General features: G+C 30.9%; 2 protein-coding genes across 3 annotated transcripts in view; both read left to right on the top strand.

Moving 5' to 3' along the window:
- The window catches only part of Fpps (Farnesyl pyrophosphate synthase), a 52,453-nt gene extending 38,029 nt beyond the window's left edge, over positions 1–14,424 (top strand). The window contains exon 9 of one of the 2 annotated variants that reach the window (XM_067282819.1): positions 6,654–7,278. In XM_067282819.1, the coding sequence (XP_067138920.1) occupies positions 6,654–6,857 (204 nt within the window). In that variant the 3' untranslated portion in view covers positions 6,858–7,278. Of the gene's footprint in view, positions 1–6,653; positions 7,279–14,132 lie in introns of those variants that run through there. The other variant, XM_067282818.1, reaches the window with a different exon arrangement.
- LOC136985528 (leptin receptor overlapping transcript-like 1) overlaps positions 1–18,415 on the top strand; it is a 324,027-nt gene that overhangs the window by 33,665 nt on the left and 271,947 nt on the right. The gene's annotated exons all lie outside the window — the stretch shown is intronic.

The raw sequence follows: 18,415 nt of genomic DNA on the forward strand, positions 1-18,415 counted from the left end.
TTTAATTTGTGCGGTATAGTTGGCGACTAGTCTCGTGCGATTCGTCATGTCTCACGTTGACTTATTATAGCTAAATAAACTTATATATAGCATAAATGCACTTATTATAGTAATATTATTGCATGAATATGCGAAAAATGAAATAATTTACTTTTTAAGTCAACAAACACCACCTGGACAAAAATATGTAAACAGACGATAGACCAGACGATGCAGTCAAGTGCTGACATCTGTTGTCAATAAATTCTATTTCGTACGGTTTTGAGTTATTTTCTATGTGAGACTTTTTTTATGCGGTCCCTGTTGACCGCATAAAAAAATTATTTTTTTAATTGTGTTGCGAAAACTATTATTTACAGCCATTCGTGAAGTTTCGTGAGATTTTTTTTAATGCGTTTTTTTTAATGCGGTCCCTATCCCCCGCATAAAAACAGGTTTGACTGTATATGAATATAAAACAAAATTCTTGTTAGAATTAAATTTAGTAGAATATAATTTGTACACAGATATATTTTTTGTTATATTTTATTTGCATTATAATCAAGACAAAAACGATTATATAATATTTTAATATTTATATAATATAGTTATAATACAAGGTGTGTTCCATAAGTAATGCAACCAAATTCATAAAAAATCATTTATTGAATGTATTCTTACAATTAGTCAAAAATCTTCAAAATAGCACCCTTCTGCATCAATACACTTGTAAAGGCGATTTTTCCAGACCTGGAAGGCATTCTGCAAGGCTTCTCCAGATTGTCCTTTAGAGTCGATGTAACATAAGCCTTGACGTTTTCAATCGTGTCCCAATGTTTTCCTTTCAAGGCCCATTTTAAATGAGGAAACAAAAAAAGTCAGCGGGAGCCAGGTTAGGACTGTAGGGAGGCTAGGGAACCAATGGGGTGTGGGTCCTGGCCAGGAAATCATTGACAACAAAGGCACTTTGGCTTCGCACGTTGTCGTGATGAAATTTCCATACATCCTTGATGTCGCTTCGGCAGCATGCGACCCTCCTTTTCATTCTTTTGAGCACTTCCAAGTAAAAAACTGCGTTCACAGTGGTCCCGGCAAGTACGAATTTGTGGTGGATAATGTCTCTGACGTCAAAGAAGACAATGAGCATGATTTTGATCCTGGACTTGCTCATGCATGCCTTCTTGGAGAGGGGTGATGCTGAGGTGTGCCACTACAAACTCTGCCTTTTTGTCTCAGGGTCATACTCAAAGATCCATGACTCATCACCAGTGATAACTGAGTTTTAAAAATTTGAATCATTTTCACACATTTCCAAGAGCTCTTGCACCAGAGCATTCACATGTCCTTTTGTTCGTCGGTCAACACTTTTAGGAACAGTTTGACACACACCTTTTTCATGTTTAAATCTTCAGTCACAATGCGATAAATGGTTGTTTTCATCATGTTTAGTGTCTGCTATCAATTGAAGGCTCAACCGTTGGTCAGAGTTTAAACAATCATGCACATTCACATGCACATTTTCATCGATTTGGGAGGTTGATGGACATCCACTGCGAGGTTCGTCAGTGACCTCCTCTCGGCCATCTTTGAACAACTTCTGCCATCGGAAAACTTGTGATTTGGACAAGTAATCATCCCCAAAGGCCTACTGAATTAATGTAAAGGTTTTGGTGGTGGACTTTCCAAGTTTAATGCAAAATTCGATAGCGTAACGTTGCTCCACAAAATGATCCATCGCGTCGTGTTACATTAACTCAAAACAGGGTTCATGGGAATGAATGTCCTCACCTGCCGGCAGCTTGGAGGCAAATGAGACCGGATGAGTTTTGAAGCTAACACTCCCCGCCACCTAGCACAGCAGGTTAGAATAAGTTACAGCATATCATCGCATCATGAAAAAATTGGTTGCATTACTTATGGAACGCACCTTGTATATTAATAATATTGTATGTACAGATGTCCATAAAATAAGGTTGCTCATTTAGAGCAGTCTACAATCAAAACTAATGAAATTTACAAGAAATTGAAGCCAGGGGAAACAAGTTTATGGAAAATTTAAGTTCCAAAAATTAACACTAGGAGTAAAAAAGCAGTGATGATATCTGAAAATTATAGTATTATATCATATTGACATTACAGAACCTCTGTAAAAATGCAAGCAAATCTAATGTAGAATTGTGCTTGTAGAGTTTTATAATTGTGTAGCAGGGCCAGTATGGATGATGAAGTGGACAATGAATTTATCTGCTGGCGAGATTTTTCAGCCTTAGTATCAGTGACTGGATTGCACTGAAGCACTTTGGTCAGATTGATGTGTTTATTGTTTTTACTTTTTTTATGATTTATATATGCTAGACTTGTAAGCTTCTTGTTAAATTTGTGTTAAATCGAATAAAGATATCAATTTTTCCATTATACAGCTCGATTTTCCTTTCCGTTTCCATGCTGGACAGGTTCCCCTATATACAGGTTAATTTACATTACTTTTTGCAAAAAGTTCAAGGGACCAAAGAAATTTTTCATTAATGACAGCTTTTCTCTATATACAGGTTCCATTATAAACAGGATTGACTGTTATATAAAAATATATAAGATTTAAATAGTTTTTTCTAGTATACGAAGGCTATTTTTTAAATAAGGTCCATTTTTTAATAATAAGAAAAATACTGTAAATATCATTAAAATATATTTTTTTCCATATTCTACATACTTTTATCTACTTTTCTACATAATTTCCATTTTTGTTTAAACATTTGTCATACTGCTCAACAATTTTTTGAATTCCAACTTCAAAGAAATCTGCCGCCTGTGAAGAAGCCGAATCCATGACTGCAGTTTTCACTTCTTCATCGTCATTGAACCGTTGACCACCAAGAAACTCCTTTAGGTATCGAAACAAGTGAAAATCACTGGGTGCAAGGTCTGTATCGAGTCAAAAACGATAAAGCACTGTCCAATCTTTGTTTTGTGATCATCATAAAGCAGTCTTGCAACCCACCGAGAACACAATTTTTGATAATTCAGTTTCTCCGAAACAATGGTATACAAAACTGATCTTGAAATCTGTCGAAATTCAATTGATAACGTTGAAATCGTGAATCGTCGATCCTCTCGAATTTTGTTATCTACATCACGAACCAAGTCTTCAGAAATCAGGGAAGATCGGCCAGGCGTGGCTCATCATGCACATTAACTCGCCTATCCTTGAACATTCTTACTCATTTTCGAACTTTACTCTCACTCATAGCATTATCACCGTAAACTTCACAAATCTGACAGTGAATTTCTGCTGCTGCCGAGTTTCTTGCACTCAAGAATCGAATAACAAATCGTATCTCACAGTCGGCGGGAGACTCAATTTTCTTAAACGTTTTAAACTTCTACAGCTCAGCATACAGACAGACGATATGGCTGCAAATGGCATCAAAACATGCGCCAAGCTTGCTCAGAGCAGAAGCGCATGCGTACTGCTGTGATTGCACATTATTCTCACTCTCATTCACAAATGGACTTTATTTAAAAAATAGCCATCGTAAATAAAAACTGAACACAAACCTTACCTCTAATGAATCAGGACTTAAAGAAAAAAATCTTTAGTTTATGAATATTTCACAGTAAGTGAGGACAGATTATTTTTTGTATGTCATGAGAGGGATGATAGTGAAATCTGTGGCCGAAAGCTTTCTGCTTACTCAGGAAAAAGAACTAATGGGCCAAGTAGTGTGTCAAACATAAAATGTCATATACAATGCCATTATCCTAATTTGCTAAAGATCATCACTGACAAAGATAACAGCAGAAGTAAGAAAAGTGATAGCTGTAAATTACCAGAAGTAAGAAAAGTGACAACCATAAATACAGGTAACCCCCATATAACAAGGGAGTTCCAAAAAATTGCTGTGTTATATGAATCCATGTTATATGAAACAAAGAACTAGTACGAAAAGGACAGTTAGGTTCCAAAAATTAAAAAACATGCTATTATATTTTCATAATTAAGATAAATATCTTTATTAAAATTTTCTTAAAAAGTGATACATATTAATATAAATTAAACAACACCAAAAGCAGAATCTGTTGAGATTTGGCAACGCTGAAACAAGTTTCGAGAAGGACCACATGTATCGACAGAAAGCGGAAAAAGAAAATTTACATACTGTACTTAAGTACTAATAGTTCACGAAAATTATGCAGGAAAATCTGATAGTACGTACGTGCTGCAACATGAAAAATGTCAAATGACGTGTATCTTTCACACGTAAAAAGCTTTATCATGTTTATTGAACTAGTTGTACGAGATTTCCCTATATTTCAAATTAGATAAAGTTTGCTTTTAATAGTTTTTATTACATTTCATGTTGTACAAGGGTTTTACCCAATTCTCGAATCGTGTTAGAGTGAATCCGTGCTATAGAAGTGCCGTGTTATATGGGGGTTACCTGTAATTATTTAAGAGCTGTATTAGGGAAATTGTTTTTAAAAATTCTATGCCCTCTCACTTTTTTCTCCAGTTCAGCTTTTATTAGACTGAATGGAGAAATGGCCGGTAAACTTGGAGTATCATTGGAAAGAAGCAGTCTTCGGAATCTAGTATTGGAAGATGCTAACAAAGAGAAAACTATACTAAAGAATCTCTTACATGGAAAATTTGTTTTTCTGAAAATAGATGCCTGTTCATACCACCAAGTAAATTACTTACCTATTAATGTTCAATTTACAGATAATCAAAAGGATGTTGTCATATGCATGTTGGTGATAAAAAGACACCAAATGCAAACACACGAGCAACAGCATTAAAAAATAGTGCTGGATGTTTTGGTGGAATTCAATATTAAAATAGAACAAATTATAGCAATTGTGACAGACAATGCTCATAATATGCTGAGTACTGTTGAAAAAATAAATTCTATGGTGGCAGTAGATGATATTAATAAATCAGATGATAGAAGTATTAATAATTCTTTGGACTAGTTTGAAGATGCTGTTTTTGAGCTCTTTAAGATCCATCATATGAGATGTGCAACTCATACATTGCAATTGGCAATTCATGATGCCTTGAAAGAACATGCAAGAAGTAATATTGAAAATGTACGAAACATTGTAGTAGCTGCTAGAATGCCAAAAATAAATGAAATAATTAAATGGAGAGCTGGAAAAGAGGCAATTTTAGATCAAGCAACTAGATGGAGTAGTACGTACTAGTTTCTTGAACTGAAATCTGTCCTCAAGGACATGGCCAATCTGAACATGACAATAACTGGAGCTCAATGGAAGGAAGTAGAGGAACTTAAAAATTTGTTTCTTTATTCATATATCATGGCAAAAAAGTTTCAAGCAGTAGACTTGACTCCTGGTTTGTTTTATAACGAGTGGAAGAGTTTTATTTTCCGCTACTCTAAAAGTGACAGTAACATAGCCAATGGAATCAAAAATGCAATGGTATTCAGAGAAAATTATCTACTAAACAATGACATTCTGTTAGCTGGCATCTATGTTGACCCCATGGTTTCATGCTTACTAACAGAGGAATGGGAAAATAGAGCTAAGAATGCTCTGTTTGAATTAGCCAAAAGGTCTGAGAATCAAAAAATAGGCAATAGCTGATGACACCACTCAAATATTGACACATGAGTTATCATCTTCATCAAAGACTTCCTGTGATTCTGAAGAAGAATTTAAAAAATATCTCAACAAGCAAGACAAAATAAAACGCCCTCAGTTGAATAATGCAGAAATGTCACATCATGCCAGAAACTATACAACACATCACTTCTGGTTGCAAGCTCTTGGCACAGACAGATTATTTACATAGACATAATCAAATAGCAAATATAATACACCAAGAGCTTGCAAAGAAACACAAATTATTAGACACCCAGGAACCATACTACAAATACATTCCACAGACAGTATTGGAAAACAACATGCACAAAATGTACTATGACAGAGCCATAATCACAGATAAAACAATTTACCACAACAGACTGACATCACACTCATTGACAAACACAATAAAATCACATACATTATAGACATATTCATTCCAAACACTCACAATGTACAAAACACATGCACTAAAAAAATCAACAAGTGCACAGAACTCACCCAAGAAATAAGGCATCTGTGGAGGACGGATAAAGTGCTCATTGTACTTGTTGTTCTCTCCTCTACAGGTGTCATATCACACACTCTACACAAAGCCTGGGAACATTATAATTGAATAGAAACATACATCACACTACAGAAGGCCACTATATTGAATACATGTCATATTGTTAAGAAATTTCTGAATACAGACACACAGATTGACACACTTATTTAATTTTTATCTTGTTTCTGTTGCTATGCCTTGACTCTGGTCTGGCATATAGTACAAAGCAACCAGTGTCAATTGAGTATTACTCACTAAACCCAACATAATAATAATAATAATTTTTAAATAAAAGCAGTATGATAATTTAAATAAAATCTAAATTTTAAATTATATGGTGCAGATATTATTACTGTTTAAATGCCAATTTCCAAACAAATAAATTTTTAATTATGTTAGGCAATTAGTCTATTACATTTCAATATCAATTAATTAATAAAATAATATGAAAAAAAATAATAATTAATAAAATAATATATTATTATATTATAACCATTTCTAAATAAAAATTAAATCATTTTAGGAAAACTTTGGTGTTCACGAAGAAAGTGCAATAAGAAAAATAAAAGAAGTGTATGATGAACTTGAACTTCCTAAGTTATATGACCAGTATGAAGAAGAAACATTTCGAGAATTAACAATGCTCATTGATAACATAAATTCCTCTGATCTTCCACCAGAAATGTTTCACACACTTATGAAAATGATATATAAAAGAAAAAAATAACAAACAAAAAAAATCATTAAAATTTTTATTTAATACTTCTCATGCTGTAAAATATCTCAGATTTATTTTGTCAAAGAAAATAATCTGAGATATGTTTCATAAATCTAATTTAGAATTATTAATTGTATAAAAGAAAAATACTCATTTTTAATAATGTTTTTATAAAAAGAAGAAATTAAATAAATCATAATTATGCAAATCCTTGAATAAATAAATTATTGGAGCTTTATTTTCTGTGTTTTAAAGATACAATTTTATTGAAATTTATGAAAATTATTTATAATTCATGATAATTACCTTTCTCTGATGATGTAAGTATATCAATTAAATGATCATTTCTCTCCTTTAAGAAAATCAGTAAGTAAAGACTTTTTATTTTTATTTTTTAACTAAGAATAATTATGCATTTTTCATTATATTAAATGTATACTTTTTAGTTGTTTTCATTTTTAATATTATGTATAAATATTCAATATTCTATACAGAAGAGAAAACAAATTAAATACTAATATTTGGAAACTTTATTCTGTCAATATACCTGCTATTAAAAGTTTAAACAGAACTGTAGATTAATTTTGTTCTAACTTGATATTTACTATATATATATAATACTCACAATAGAATATAGCAGTTATCAATTTTATTATACATTTTTAATTTTTTGTTATTTTATGAAGTTAAAATGCAATATTTGTTAATAAATATATTAAAAGCATGAAAAGGTAGTAAATAAAATAGATTCACATATATTTATATATTAGATGTATATAAATATATTTGCCTTTTTTTGAAAATAAATAAAAATCAATATTTTTTTACCTGTAAAACAAAACTTTGGATTGATAATGTAGCACTTACTTTTTTAATATAGAAATGATATATGTTTTTTAAACAATTGTTGCCAAATTCTTACATAATTGCTAAAATGGAAATTTTAATTTTTTTTTATCACTAATTCTTCAATAAACTGATAATTTGTAATACATTAAAGTAATATTTTAAAATACTATAAATTATACTGTAAATATTCATGATATAGTTTATAATGGAGAATTTATTATATTGTTATAAGAAATTTTCCATTTATTAAATTGTTTTTTTCATAATTAACAAATGTTTGTATGATAATTAGAATACTGTATGTGATAATACTGTTGATACTTTGTATGGTCTTTTAAATAAGTATGCTGTGGAATTAATTTTTAAAAATTCAGATAACAATAATTATTTGGAAATGAATATATTAGTACTTGATATATGCATGTTAAATTTTATAAAACTACATCAATTTACTTGTACAAAATTTGGATAATAAATTATATACATATACAAACATCTCTAAACCTGATATATTTGTAATAAGCCAAACAACTACTAGAATTAATTAGAAATTAATTAAATATAGTCACAAAAATGTAGCTCAATATAATGTGGTAGTTGTTTAGCTTATAAGTTATATACAGTACTTAAAATTTATCATTTTATTAATTAATTGAAATTAAAATATAGGGTAAAAAAAAGAAGAGTACTAAACATTAAAAACTGTAAAGTATTAAAAAATTCAGATAATTTAATACTTTAAAGAAATTTTCCATTACTAAACTTTAAAGATGTAAATTATATAATTTAAATCGTCTGTGTTAAATATTTGATTTTTTTTTTATAAACAAAGTTTTTAGTGTAAGGTTTATTCCACTCTGTTCTGTATTCTAACTATATACTATATTCATTTAATTTTATGGATTTTTTTTACATTTGGTTGTATGGGTAAAAAAGTAATGCAAAGAGATTTCTGCTGAATGTAGAAAATTAAGTACAATACTATTTGTAAAAAAAATTGACAATAAATTGTTACAAAATTTATTCTATTCTAAAATATTGTTTCATTTTATTTTAATTAATTGAATAAAAACAGACTATTATAAATAATATTTGTACATATTAACTATTGCTTTTAAGGAATCAAAAATAATATTGTTAAATATGCCTTAATATGCCTGTTTAGACTTATGACTATATTTATTTAACATATAATAGGTTCCTCAACATTGACAGTATGATAAACAATGATAAATGCACTAGCTTTACTTTTGAAATTAGGTGAAAAGACTGACATTGATATGCACCACAGTGCAAAAGAAATTGACATTAATGGTTGCTTAGGGTCTAGGTCAGGGGTGGCAAACCTATGACACATGTCTCCAAAATAGCAGGTAGGGAGAAATCATCTGGCATGCAACATACTTAATATTCCATTGGAGGAGTTTCATATTGTTGTTTGAAACATTGATTATGTTTTGTTTTTGATTTGGATTTTTTTCCTGGGTCCCACTGGTTTTTGTCGCTGATGTCAGTATTTTCTTTGCACTCTTTGTGTTTAGGCTGGGTGGAAATTTGAGTGACATTATTTGATGGGGTTGGTTCTTGTTTGTTTTTTGTGTTCTCTGCTGACTGCTGATCAGAATTTAGAATGGTATGGGGCAATTCTTGTTGATACACTTTAATGAGTGATCACCAGGAGTTTTAGAAGTTTGCATTATGTCTTGCTAGTGTGCCAACATGATCTGAATTGTTTGGTTTTGCATATATATGGAGTTTTGGATTTCACGTAGTTGTAAAATTTCAGAGTTTGGGTTTGGATAAATTGTTTATTCTTTGTTGGTGGAGAGATACACAGGATTGCAAAGTCTGATAGCCACTTAAAACTCGTCATCTTATACACCACATTCTCAGACACTTAGACAACAACATTAGAATAGATTTCCAATGGGTCCCGGTCATTCAGGGGTTCTCGGCAATGAAACCACTGACAGTCTTCCCAAACATGCTGCAAAGTCTTCAGTCACTAGTACTTTCAGTTACATTCCTACCTTCACAGTTACATTCCCACCTACATCAACAATCACATCAAGAAGCAAATCTTCATTCTCTGGCAAGACAGCTGGGACTATGACACCAATGGTAGGCTCACCTACACTTTCATCTCCAAGGTTGACACTACTGTGACTCTTTGCCACTTTTACCTAGTTACACCTTCACTCAGCTACTTACAGGACATAGCAACTTTAAGCAATACTTGCATAGATTTTACTTTGGGGACAATCCACAATGCGATAGTGGTATTCAGGAGAACCAAACACCATTTTACTTAGTTTTTCACTGCAGTAGGTACAATCACATTAGGGATAGTTTAATGAGAGCTGCTATTCTTGAAGGGTACAACTGGCCTTGCAACCTGCACCAACTCATTCACATGCACACAATGTTTCATCATCTACTCGCATTCATATTTCTTAGTGGGGCTCTTGAGAGCACTCTTTCTGGGGGCAGAGATGGCAATTAGCTTTCCCTTGTTTTGTTTCAACTGTTGGTGTATAGCTGCCTTTCAATTTTGTATTTACTTTTTATTTTCCATCTTCTTTTTCAGTATAAATTCAGTTAGTTTAAGTTGGTCCTAGTTGCAAGTTAGATTAGGGACTCTTAGTTTGATTTCTGGTTAGGTTATGCTAAGTGAGGTTAAAATAGATTAGGGTTTGTATGCTTTAGTCATCTGATTAGGTTCATCCTAGGTTATGGTAGGTTAGTTTAGTTAGTGAGTAAGTTAATGTTAAAAAAAAAACAAAAAAATATTTGGAGGTCTTGCTTGTTTGTCTTTTGTACGTCTGTTTGTCTCGTCTAGTTTGTTCTTGTGTTAAGCAGTATTAAGATTCGCACTCGCGTTCAGTTTTGTTAGTATTAAGTAGTTATAAGTCTTCCTACTAACAGCCACTTGGCACTAACTTCAACACTTAGCTATTCGTGGTGGCACTCAATTATTGGTGTTTGCTACACTCAGGTTTTCTTTTAGGACTTGCAGTCTAAAAACTGCATGCCAACATCAAACATAGAGGGTACTGTAGCCATACATATGCCATTCAAAGGGCTCCTACCTTTCTCTACTATCTATCTCCTCTCCCTCCTTCCCCTCCTCCTTTCCCTTACTCTCTTTTCCCACCGGGCTAAACACCTCGTGTATGGCCGAAGACTTTCTTGTATGTATGTATGTATGTATGTATGTATGTATGTGTATGTATGTTTTGGTGGAGAGATTTGTCTATTAGACTGGAATTTATCTTGGATGATCTCACTATATGGACTGGCATGGGTATGATGTTTGGTTGCCAGTGCTTTGTGAGCTTCTCTGCGAGAGCAGTTGTACTCCTGTCAATATTGAACAATACCCTCGGAAGATTTGTAAAATGAGCAAGTTAGGGATGTGTAGGAATGTGAGTCCCCACAGTTGATGCATTTGAGTACTGTGATGGGCAGGAAGATGCTTTGTGGGGATTTCCACATTTTTTTGTATCTAAAAACCTTTTATAAAAGGGTTTTGTATATCCAAAGCATATTATAGTATAGTCTCGGACATTCTTGATATATCTCAGTATGATAGGAAGTCAAGAAAAGCCTGATATGCTTTGGGATGGTATTGGTTTCCATGGTTATCTTGATGGTTGTGGTAGCCGAGTGAATTCTATCAACGATTCTTTTGAATTTTTGGATGTTAATTGGGAAGAAGCTATCTTCAAGTAATTGTTCCATTATGTCACGTGCACTGAAATCGGTTGGCGCTCCTTTGACAATGAATTGCGTAGTGTATGAGCCTTTTGTGAAATTGATGCTAATGAGAATGTCTTTGATCTGTTTAAGTTGTATAATCTCTGGGAAAGAGGATTGTTTGGACTATATGTATATCTGGCCTCGTCTAGTCATAGAAATAGCAAGAATTGTATGATGTATGTTAGGAATATTGCACTTGAGATGTTTATAAATGGATAATTCATCAAGGTGTTGGTCTGGTAAAACCAGATTTAGTTTGCATGTTGGATTAGTAATCTGGATGTTGTTTTTGGACAGCCATTGAAAAAGCGACCCATCGTCGTCATCCGAATTCCATATCCAGTATTGGTCTACGTTAGAATCTTGACGGTGAATTGAAGCTATGGCTGGACGGAATCATAAGACCACACGGGGAAAACTACTTTGTTGGATGTGGGATGTGACAGTAAGAGGATGTGGCTAGGTTGCCAGAGTGTACACAAAGGAAGTGCACACAGAACACAAACGACCTGAAGCCGCGGGGATATTCTTGTAGGTCGAGGGGGAAAGAAAAACCCCTGACAGAGGGAAGCTAGCTCTCCTGGGGCCACGAATTGACTCGTCTGGTGCGATAGAACAGTACTTGTCTCCACGTGATGTAATACTAACAATCGTAAATTCCGAATTCGCCTCCGGAAAAGAAAAACTAGTTCAAGAGCGATATTGTACTATTTAGGGTTTCTCATTTCCCGGTGTTTTGCTTGTCCCGGAATTTCGGGAAAAAAGTGAAGTGTTTCCCGGGATCCCGGGATATAATTGATTATTTTTAAGATATAAAAAATATCTTGAAATCGAATGATATAATTATTTTTCATTTTTAAAAGTAATATAATACGTTCTGCAACCTTTAAAATCATAATATTAATAATGCCCTGTAAAATATATATTAAAAATACCTTTGAATTACGTAGAAATTTTCACAAATAGAAAAAATTTATTAAAGTTTGTCGGAAACAGCTTACAAAAAAAAAAATGCCTTTGAATTGAATTGAAAATTTAAAGAAAAAATGAACTTAGATTAAACTTCTTAGAAGGTAATTTTCGTTTTTTAAATATAAAAATGTACAGTAATATTTTGTATTATATCGATATTTTAAGATTTTGAAAACCAAAGATGATCAATACTCCGATCACTCAATCTGGTTATTATTTTAATAGTGAAAAGTCCCGCTACTGAGAATGCCCTTTCCAATTCAATGGATGTGGGTGGAATCGTCTTTAATGCATTTAAGAGAAGACAAATGTTATGTGTTTTTCACCCATACCCTCGAAGATTTCTAGTGCGTTTTCGAGATGCGTTGCAGTACTTCTTTTGCTCTCAAGTATTCTTGATTTGTCTACCTCGGCTGCTTTACTAGCGGTATCGAGGTTATAGCCCGATAATTCGGCAGTTCGTTTGGTTTTAATAATCAGGTTTATGAAGAAAAACTTCATACTCGTTTGTATATCCTTGCCCAATTTGCACAATGCTACTGGACATAATTAAAATTAAGACAGCATCGGCGCAATTATTCCAGATATTACAGATTCCGACAAGTAAAAGTTTTTCAGAGTACTGCCACAAATACATATTGATTATTGACAATCTGTGAGATGTCATAACAAGCAAAAATTTAAAAAAACTGATAAGCAGGCTTAAAATTAATAAATACAAATGTATTCTGACAGTTTATGGGTTAATTATACTTTCTATTTGCAAAATTTCCTCAACTTTAACACACAATAAGAAAAAAGTGAACTTTTAAGAAATTTGTGGGATTTCCTGGGATGAGAAGAATTTTCCGGGTTAAAAAAAAACAGCCGGGATTCCGTTAGAGAAACCCTTCATATGACCTTGATATGCTTCCTCTCTAGATCACGCCATCTTCCCACCCCCATCTCGATGTCATTGCACTAAATGTACAGTACGTCGCTTAAGTCCTTTAAGGGTAACAGTATACAAATTTAAGTGATTGTAAATTTATGCATCATTTCATTTAATTTGTAAATTATTCATAACAAATAGAAATTTGATCGATTTTAGTAACAATTTTTATATCTTGTTATGTAGATTATTGTACTGTATTTAAAACATATACACACGACTATAACAGGAAATGATGTTGGCATCAGGAATTACAATGACAAATTTTGGCCGTCTTGTTAACTGTACCGCCAAATTGTGTTCAAGATCAAGAAGCTGGACAAGATGTAGCAAGAAAATCTGGACTTTTAACGTTACTTTTCTTAAACTGTCATTTTAAATTTTCTTTTACAAATTAAAGCATATATTACAAAATGATTTGTTTCTGTTACATTTTATCATTTAGCTTCACTGTGAGACAAAGCCATTCTTATTAAAATGTAACAATAATATACAATAATTTTATTTTAAGAATATAAATGTATGTATGTATTTCAGTGTAAAAAATGTTCTTATATATAATTCAATTCAATAAGGGATAAAAAGAGGCTTAAAAGTAACAAAGTATCATAAAAATTTTTTATGTTCATAACTTTTAATTTGAAATGGCATTTTATCAAAGTTTTCAGTTATCTGAAATAGCATTGGTTCACATTACCCCAGATAATATAATTTATTATTATAGTAGAAAATCCCAATTATCATTTTCAAATAAAATAAATAAATAATTTTAGGAAAACTATGGGTTTCATGAAGAAAGTGCAGTCAGAAAAATAAAAGAAGTATATGATGAACTTGAATTTCCTAAGTTGTATGACCAGTACGAAGAGGAAACATTTCAAGAATTAACAATGCTCATTAATAATGTAAAAAATTCCTCTATTCTTCCACCAGAAATGTTTCATAGATTTATAAAAGTGATATATGAAATAAATAAATAATAATGCATAAAAACAGCAACTAATTTCAAAACAATAACCGACCACTCAAATATCAAAAATCTAGTAAAATTCTTAATGAAAAGGGCTGTTTAAAATAGTTGAAAACATTAATCAACAGATTATTAAATATTCTAGAACAGAACAATAATCCAAACAGAAAATTTATAAATTGATAGAATTGACTTTTGATTGGATTTGGCATGTCACAACAGGTGAATTCAAAAGGAGAAAATTACATCACAGCTGGAAAATACAATATGAATGTCTCAAGAACTTAGAGAAACTAGAAATATATAAGGCCAATAAGAAAAATACAGTGAATGGTTGTCTCTTTAATACGAAAGAATTCACCTCGGTAGACTATCTCACAGCAATTCAGGTTAAGAAACTCCTTTATTGTATTTTCACATATGCATTTTGGGCTAGTTTTATTTTTCTAGTCTCTCTTCAGTGCTACAGAAAGTAAAAATTGCAAACATTGAGTTGACAAAAATAATAACATGAGTAGATAATGACAAGTAACACAAGAAAACACATTTCACAATACTATTAAGAACTTCACCAAATTTTTAACAAGCCAAATTGTTACACTCATATGGTACTTCTATTTACAATGTTAAAATATCTTTGAGGGCATGAAACACACTCAATGCTTGTAAATTTTACTTTCTGTAGCACTGACGTAGGACTAGAAAAATAAAAGTAGCCCGAAATGCATACGTGAAAATACAATAAAGGAGTTTCTTAACCTGAATTGCTGTGAAATAGTCTGCCGAGGTGAATTCTTTCAGATTAAAGAGACAACCATTCACTGAACAAATAATATAGCTACCATTAGAAAATTCAAAGAAAAATACATCTGTAAACTTTAAGGACAATGACACCTTATCACAGGCATGGAAGTCTTATTTTGAAGTCTGCTAAATAATTTTCTTCTTTGTATTTACTTGCTATAATGTTTAATACATCATCCAAGCAGAAGCCAATTTTATCAATATATCAATTTTGTCAAATTACTGTTCTGTTCTAGAACACTTAATAACTGTTTAAAGTAGTCAAAAACATTTCATTAAAAATTTTATTGGATGTTTGATACCTGAGTGATTGTTATAGATAAAAATCATTAAAATCTAACTTTTTATTTGAAATATTTTATAGCATGCAATATATTAGATTTATTTTGTCAAAGAAATTAAACTGGGAGTATGTTTCATGAATCTAATTTATAATTGTCAATTTTAAGAAAAGAGAATATTCAATTTTAATAATGTTTTTATAAAGAAATCAAATTATTTATTGGATTTGAAGATTTGTAAAGGCAGATAAGAAAACTACATAAACTGTATAAGAAACTACATTACTTTTATACATGTGTACGTCTTCAAGTCTGTAAGAAATCTAATGGTATGTTTAAAAATGAATTTATGTATTCAGATATATTTTGTACAAAATGCCTTCCTGTATGTTGTATTTTTAAAAAATTTTTTGTATACTCTTTTTAATGTTTAGTTGACTGATGAGGGGCATTGTGGGCTTGAAACGTGTAGTAATACTGGTATCAACTGAATAAAGATGAGAAAACTCCAATTGTTTAAGTATTAGCACAATTTTTTTGTGTTTGAGTGCCAAAAAAATATTGGCATTTTCTTAATATGAAACATAAAAAAGAAAATAGACTTTTATTGAAATTCATGATGATCTATATAAATCAATAGAAAAAAATAAAAGAAAGTTAATAGGCAATGACATTTTATTATTGTTTTCAACTAAGAATAATTAATTAAATATGCATTTCATACAATGAAAAAAGATTATTTCCATTTTTGAGTATTATATTTAAGTATTTCTCTTTTTTGTAGACTATTAAACAAATTAAATATTAATATTTGGAAACTATTCTGTTAGTATGTTTGTTGTTAAAAATTTTAACTCAACTTTAGATTAATTTTGTCTTAACTTGACATTTACTAAGTTTCAAAAATCACTCAGAATAGAATGTAACAGTTACAAATTTTATGTGCCCATTTTTTGTTATTAAATATATTAAAAGCATGGAAAATATATTAATGAAATAGATTCACATTTATCAATATTCTAGATATATATATTTCCATTTAAAAAAAAATAATAATAAATCAATAGTTTTTATTATAGAACAGGGATGGTAAACCTATGGTATGTGCACTCAAAGTGGCACTTGGAGAGAAATTATCTGACACACAACATATCAAAAGATTTTGTTTATTTTTGGGCTGCAATTTGAAATAATTGTAGACCTATATAAATTCTTGCTGTCGTCCAACTGTCTGTCTGTCTTTCCTTAATCTTGAGAATGGAGTTAGATGGATGAAAGATGAGACCAGATATGGAAACCTTCGGGCAGGAGGCCCCGATATATGAACTTCTGATGCAAACTGAAAGTCACATTATTTCAATTCAAAATTTTTTCCTGAAAGGTGTTAGATTAACAATAGTGTCATGCTGGTTGTGTAAGGAAAAGTATGATGTACAGGGGTCAAGCCACTACTAATTTGAGGTGGAGAGCATATATTTTAAATTAAATAAATTAAAAATATGATTGATTAAAAATTGCAGGCCTACATTGTGAGGATGTCAGAATAAATATTTGCTCATTTAGTATTAAATTTCAATTTATCTTAATTTCAGCATTTTAGTATTGTTTTAATTTCAGTTCAATAAGTTGTCATGGTTTTCTTAAACAATTTCTCTATATTTATTTTAATTAAAGTATATTCGTTTCATTTCATTAAAACTCATGATTCAAAGCTTAAAATTTTGGCTTGCATAAACATTTTTCAAGAGCATCTGGCATGCCAATTCAAAAGGGTTCACCATCCCTACAATCAAACATCATTTCTATATTTTTATATATTATATGTTTTTAAATAATTTGCTAATTTTATAAGTGTTTTTATGAATCTAATTCTTTAATGTATTATATATTTATCAGTTTATTAAAGTATTATTTGAATATACTATAAATGATATCATAACCATTTGATTAATAGAAATATCTTAGTCTATATTAGTAAATCTATTATATTGTTATATTATAAATATTTTTTTGTAATTAAAAAAAAGTTTGCAATCAGAATATGTAATTCTGACTTGTTGATATACTTTGTATGGTTTTGCAATAAATATAATGCAATTTGCAATTAATTCTTAAAAATCTAGATAACAGTAATTATTTGGAAATGAACATATCAGTACTTATAGTTTTATAAAAATTTAACATATATATATCAATTTACTCTTCTACAAAACTCGTATAAGTTATAAACTGGTACTTAAAATATCATTTTATTAATTATTTCAGATTAGTTTTACTTTTACATTATATTTATACATTAAAAACTGTTTCATGAAGTATACAAATAATTTAATACTTGATCCAAACTTTGCAGTTTAGTAAAACTTACAGAAAAGTACATTAATTTAAATTATATGCTTTAATTACTGTATTTGATATTTTTATAGCGTACAAGTTTATTCCACTCTATTCTGCAGTGGCGTGCCGTGACATTTGATGATAGGGAAGCTGTGTTTCTGTAAGAAGCCGACTCTCAGGGGCAATCAGTTAATTGCGCGTCAGTGATGGTCTAGGGTCCATTCGTACGTGCGAATGACAAAAATAAACAATTTATGTACTTTAATTCTAAAATACAAATAATACATACATAATACAATTATAGAAAAACTTGTTTCTTTTTTTTATTTTCTATAAATTAACTCTATTCGGCGATGTTTTCCCGCAAAGTCGTTAATTACTTTATCATAAAAGTCACTCGTCGTTGATTCCATCAACGTATTTAAAAGTTCTTTTTCTATAGAAAGCAACGCTAGTGACGACAATCTTTCCTCCGACTGAGTGTTCCTGGCGAATGTATGAATTCGCTTCATTGTTGAAAAACTACGCTCAACAGACGCACTGGTAGATGGTATTGTAAAAATTAATGATATTAAACCATATAATTCTATTAGTACGTCTTTGTTTAGGTCATCATTAATTATAATATTTTTTATGTCTAAGAGTGACTTGCCAATATAGTCCG

Source organism: Centruroides vittatus, unplaced genomic scaffold (assembly GCF_030686945.1).
Source record: "Centruroides vittatus isolate TY-2023 unplaced genomic scaffold, ASM3068694v2 contig_971, whole genome shotgun sequence".
Lineage (NCBI taxonomy): Eukaryota > Metazoa > Arthropoda > Arachnida > Scorpiones > Buthidae > Centruroides > Centruroides vittatus.